Source organism: Prionailurus viverrinus, chromosome C2 (assembly GCF_022837055.1).
Source record: "Prionailurus viverrinus isolate Anna chromosome C2, UM_Priviv_1.0, whole genome shotgun sequence".
Lineage (NCBI taxonomy): Eukaryota > Metazoa > Chordata > Mammalia > Carnivora > Felidae > Prionailurus > Prionailurus viverrinus.
Window position 1 is genome coordinate 23,465,326 of NC_062569.1, and position 6,000 is coordinate 23,471,325.

General features: G+C 40.6%; 1 protein-coding gene across 11 annotated transcripts in view; it reads left to right on the forward strand.

The window, feature by feature from the left end:
• SATB1 (SATB homeobox 1) overlaps positions 1-3,973 on the forward strand; it is a 100,636-nt gene extending 96,663 nt beyond the window's left edge. For 8 of the 11 annotated variants that reach the window (XM_047875924.1, XM_047875920.1, XM_047875922.1 and 5 more), the window contains 3 exons: positions 573-776; positions 1,366-1,461; positions 3,157-3,973. In XM_047875924.1, the coding sequence (XP_047731880.1) occupies positions 573-776; positions 1,366-1,461; positions 3,157-3,660 (804 nt within the window). In that variant the 3' untranslated portion in view covers positions 3,661-3,973. The remainder of the gene's footprint in view (positions 1-572; positions 777-1,365; positions 1,462-3,156) is intronic. The other 3 variants (XM_047875927.1, XM_047875928.1, XM_047875929.1) reach the window with 3 other exon arrangements.
• The last annotated feature ends 2,027 nt before the right edge of the window (positions 3,974-6,000 follow it).

Genomic DNA, 6,000 nt, shown 5'->3' on the forward strand with positions numbered 1-6,000 from the left:
AGACAACGTTCTCACTCACGCTACTGCACATGTCTGTTCTCTCTCTCTCTCTCTCTCTCTCTCTCTCTCACACACACACACACACACACACACACACACAAATATTTGCACGTAGTTTCCTTCCTAATACAAGAAGTATAAACTTGAGGAATCCTTTTAGAAAAAAACTATTCCAAAAATCTGCCCTATCTCTTAAATACCTTCAGGATCTCAGACAGCCACTCATCAGACAAGAAAGTTGGGCACGACTAGACGCACACTCAACTTGGCTCTTCTCATGTTTCACATATTGCAAAGTCCATGGTAAATGTGTCTTGCCCTTGGAATCTAACAAATATGACCCTCCTTTGAGATGCAAATCTGAACATTTATTAGAAACAGAGCCTACCTCCCTGACACCTACAGCTATTCTTTCTTAACAGGTTAAAAAAAAACTTTTTTTAAAGCAGGTTGGAGTGTTTTGAGTGTATGAAAAAAAGTTAACTTCACAGGGTCTTTTCTTTTTAGCTCTTAATGGAACATACCAGCCCCCCCACAGGCATGAACTGACCTATTATGCCCTTGTCTCCAAGGGGTGGTTGTGTGAGCTGTTACGCTGGAAAGAAGATCCCTCTCCAGAAAACAGGACTCTGTGGGAGAACCTCTCCATGATCCGAAGGTTCCTCAGTCTTCCTCAGCCAGAACGTGATGCCATTTATGAACAGGAGAGCAACGCGGTGCATCACCATGGCGACAGGCCGCCCCACATTATCCATGTTCCAGCAGAGCAGATTCAGGTTCGTTTACCTTGGCCAATTCAATATAGCACTAAGTAAATAGAGCTTTACACTTAGCAGGGAAATTAGCGTTTCTCTTCTTCCCGCCAGTCTAAACATAGGCTTTAGCAAGAGATAACAATACGCTGCCATCTTGCTCAGGGGAGTAAAGGGAAATTAACACACTTTTTCCAACGTGTGTATTGTGTTCCTCTTCCCTCATCTCCCCACCCACAAAGTGGCAGGAACCCCCTTTTTAACACTTGTTTGGCAAGTGTGTTTTTGTTCGAATTGGGTGGTTTTGTGTGTGAGACCTCGAATTTGTTTTTGTGTTTTGGAAATCAGAATCTAAAAAAAAAAAACCCACCTTTTTTCTAATGACTACCAACACTGCCCTTTAGGAAAGGGATTCCTGTCGTTTCTGTAGAGGAGGTCTGTGCAATCACAACGTTACACCTCCTTGGGTGCTGTCCAGGACGAGGAGGGGAGGGAAACCTAATTGGAATCTTGCTTCTGACTCCTTGGCCCTTCCTTCACCTTGTAGCTGTCTCCCCACACCCTCACAGAACACAGGTTAGGGGTGAGTCACGTCTGTTTGTCTTTCCTTTAGAGCCCCTCTCCCACCACCCTTGGGAAAGGAGAGTCTAGAGGCGTTTTCTTACCAGGCCTGCTGACCCCTGCACCATGGCTCGGTGCTGCTCCTCAGGTGAGCGGGCACAAGTTAACCTCTGCCAGCGAGAGGGGGTGGCGTGAAGACCTGCTCTCCCTTGGTCTGGATTTTCAGACTTGCAAAGGACATACTAACCATGGTGGTAGCCAAAGACCACTGTGCCCCAGATTCAGCCGTGTGCTGAGCTGGTCATGGGACTGGTCTCCATTCATCCACTGAGGGAACGCCCCTGTGAGTTTAGATTGGGAGGCTCTACGATCATGTAGTTTGTTGGTGCCTTATGGCCTTGATTTGTATGATGTATTTCTGTTAAATCTAAGGGGATATTTTTAGCTTTCCCATATAAGAGAAAATGCCATTGCTTTGCGGAGTCCTAAAATTCTGTCTTTGTTGAATCACCTGCATTATTTCTTGGTATTGCTGTGGAAAATGTGTGTGTGTGTATGTCTGTGTGTGTGTGTACACACACACAGACATACACACACACACACAGCTGAAAACAATAATAGGGCTATCCATCCACTAGGAAAAAAAAATCCTTGAGTGTGTATTAAAGATAAATTGGAAAAGAGAATCCCTTAGGATATCAAGCACTAAAATAATCATGAAAGCCTGAAAAACTTACTGTTTAGCAAAAAGAAAAAAAAAAAAGAAAGGTGTATGTTAAGTAATAAAAATAGTACTTGTTTGAAAATGTAAATTGTTTTTAATAAAATTGTTTCTTAGGGGGATAAAAGGAAATGCTTAGGCACGGTATAAACGTTCTAATATTTCGCGGCTTACTCAGGTTGATTTGCTTTGATGATAAGAATTATGGATATAGAGTATACAGTATGTGCATGTGTCACACATTTGTTATGTATAATTGTGTATGGAAATTACAGCACATATACAGACACTAATTACGAAAAAGTGTCTGTATACACTAAATTTAAATCCTAATCACATCTCAGTTTACTATAGACAAAACAATTTGCTAGCCGTTGTATGGTGGATCAAACCTTTATTTTTCCGTAGGAAAAAAAAAAAAAAACTTGCAGTGTCAGCCTAGTGCAATTTGGTAAGTAATTGTGCGTGTATTAAATCGGAACAGACTGGTAGGAAACTCACAAAAGTGAGAATCCCAAAAATCCTCGGAGTCTTAGGGGATAGTGCTGAAAAAGAGCAGACGTTTATCTATTTTATTTGGAATTTAAATAAGACTTTCCGTTCTTGCTCCATGTTTTAGCCATGGATGAAATGAGGCAAAACACACATTTCTTTCCCCAGGGCTCTGTAGCTCTCCTTTCTAAAATGCCTTTGAAATCCTTACTCCTCAATCTTCGTTTTAAATCTTTGTTCATTATTTACATCATAATCTGCTTTGCTGTCTTCGTCTTTGATGCGTATCCTTCTGCTGAAGTTCATGGCTCATATTTTCAGCGCGCTGACTTTTCACTTCCGTGAGCCAGACAGAAAATGAAGGGCAGGGAAGGCTCCACTGACCTCCGATAATGCAGCCCAGCGGCTGCCTCCAAAATCCTAGTAATGCCTCCCCTCCCGGTTTTTATCATTTTGACTTCTTCCCCTGATGGCGTGGGCCATCTAGCCGGCCTCCCTTTTTGTCCTGAATCTTGTCCCCCTCGGAGAAGCTACTGGTGGGATTCCGAGCCACCTGCTTCCTCCCAGATGGCCTCGCGCGCCCGCCTGGGGAGAAGGCAGAGCTCTGACTGTCCGCTTGTTCTTTTGCAGCAGCAGCCGCAGGCGCAGGCGCAGCAGCAGCCGGCGCCGCCACCCCCGCAGGCGCAGGCGCAGCAGCCGGCCGGGCCCCGGCTCCCCCCGCGGCAGCCCACGGTGGCCTCGCCCGCAGAGGCCGAGGACGAGAACCGGCAGAAGACCCGGCCGCGGACGAAAATTTCCGTGGAAGCCCTGGGCATCCTCCAGAGTTTCATCCAAGACGTGGGCCTGTACCCGGACGAAGAGGCCATCCAGACTCTGTCCGCGCAACTTGACCTTCCCAAGTACACCATCATCAAGTTCTTTCAGAACCAGCGGTATTATCTCAAGCACCACGGCAAACTGAAGGACAACTCCGGCTTAGAGGTGGATGTGGCCGAATACAAGGAAGAGGAGTTGCTTAAGGATTTGGAAGAGAGTGCCCAAGACAAAAATGCTAACACCCTTTTCTCGGTGAAGCTAGAAGAAGAGCTGTCGGTGGAAGGAAACACAGACATTAACACTGACTTGAAAGACTGAGATCAAAGTATTATTTTCATTCAACAGTGCCACTGGTATTTACTAACGACATGAGAAGTCCACCTTGTATTCTCTCAGAAAACCTTTGTTGTTCATGGTTTGGCCAATGAATCTTCAGAAACTTGCACAAACAGGAAAGTTGAGAAAGGATAATACAGACTGCACTAAATGTTTTACTCTGTTTTACAAACTGCTTGGCAGCCCCAGGTGAAGCATCGAGGATTGTTTGGTATTTAAAATTAAAATTTGTGTTCACGGGTCGCATCGAGGTGCATACCCGTAAGCATGATACCAGTGATATCTTTTTTTTTTTTTTTTTTAAAAAATTATTCTGGAGCCTCAAACAAGCATTATAACTTCTGTGATTATTATTTCCTTCCTTTAATTATTTCTGTAACACTCCACACTGATCTTTGGAAACTCGCCCCTTATTTTAAAAAAAGAAAAAAAAAAAGAGTTTGTTACTCTATTGTATGTTACAAAAGAACTATAGACTGTGGAATGCAGTTTAAAGATGACATATGCCAACAAATGCCTTGTATTATATGGCACTGCCGTAATTCAAATTTGTTTTTATTTTGGAAATAAAAGTTCACTGTAATTTTTTTCATTCTCATTGTTACATGATTTTTTAAAAAATGAAAAGAAAATGTGAAACACAATTTAGTCCTCATTATTTATTTGTAGATCCTGCAGCATCATGTTGTAATTAATTTTTTGGAAGTTTCCGTTAAATGTAATATTGCTTCTCTTGTTACCATACTGATTCTTTTCTATTTATAAATGTATTTTGATGGGCAGTAAAACAAAGTGTCTTAAAAGTTTTAAATAGAGAAAATGTGCTTTACACAGTTGCCTATAAAAAGTGCTCTATGTTATCCAAGCAATTCATACTATAAGCTTCACTCTTATTGTTGTATGCAATTTTTACTATCATGCAAATAAGCTTAGGTAAATAAAACTAATAGATCACCTTAGAAAATTATGCAATTAATGTGAAAATAATGGATGTTTGCAATGTGTCTTCCTTTGGTTTACAATCAATTTTAAAGCTACATCTGTATAAAATTTCTGTATAAAGGTGTATTTCTTTTTTATGAGTTTATGGCTATGAAAACACCAGCTATTTTGTTACAGCTGGCTGTTTTTATAAGTGTATCACAATTTTCTTTATGCAGAAATGTTCTGATTAGGAGTGGTTATTGACTGTAACTACACAATTAAAATTGTTTGTATGGTATGACATGGTAGGGTTTGTCTGCTTATGTGAAGTAACTTGAAAGAGTCAAAGATGGCCCTCTCAGTTAGGTGCATGTTAATACTTTCTTGAGGATATTTTACCGATTTTATAAAGAGCAACTGACAAGTCACTTGAAACACTGTAAATTTCAGTCACAAACGTGGTCATTTTTTAAGTTTAACAACAAAGACCATAACCTGTTTTTGCTTAACATTTTGCCTAACAGAGAGCAGGATGGTCAAAAGACCTGCCAACGAAAACATAAATCTAGTCTCTAGGAGTTATGCACTTAGAATGAATTCATCTGCATTTATTTCACAATATTTGATTATGGCAACGCTTTTTTTAAGCTAATGTATAAATATTTTAAAGGCCTTTACCAGTAACATAAAGTAAGTCGGGAAAAAATGGACCTTCTGTATAAAAACCTCATAGTAAGCAATGTATTTTTTTAAGTTCTAAGTGGAATATGAGTTAACTCGGAGCTCATTTGGTTGTGTATGTCATAACTATAGGAACTAAATGAAGAAAATAAGAATAACACACCTGGATCTTAAACACAGTCTTCTGAACTCTCGCAACATAAAGCTCTGTAAACTGCAAGATCTAGAATGAGATGTGCTAATCGCGGTCGTGGAAGGGATTGAGGCCAGCGTTGCAGTTTTTGATTGTTAGTATTTTGTTTGTATTCACTTTATCTTTTGCTGCTTTTTAAGGTTTCCTGGATGTTAATAGGGGTATCCGCCTGGTTTCCTTGATGGTTGGTTCTGAAATTGTCCAATCTCTTCCTGCCTAACGTTTTTCCAGGCCCTGATGAGCTCAGTGGTACGCAACTGGGCTGCTTTAATGTTGAACTTTTACTTAAGGAACTAGAATGGCATCATTGAAGACTCCCAATTCAGCCGTAAAAGTACTATTTACTTTTGAAGCACAGCTGAACTACGAAGGCAGCTGGTTTGCTGTAACTTAAAATTGCATTGAAAAAGTTTTCAGTTCTTTTTATTAAATGAGAAGACAACTTTTCAACATTTCTTGCGTAGAGTTCAGAAAATCACTTGAGCAAACGACATTTGAATTAATAAAATAGAAGCTAGATTTCA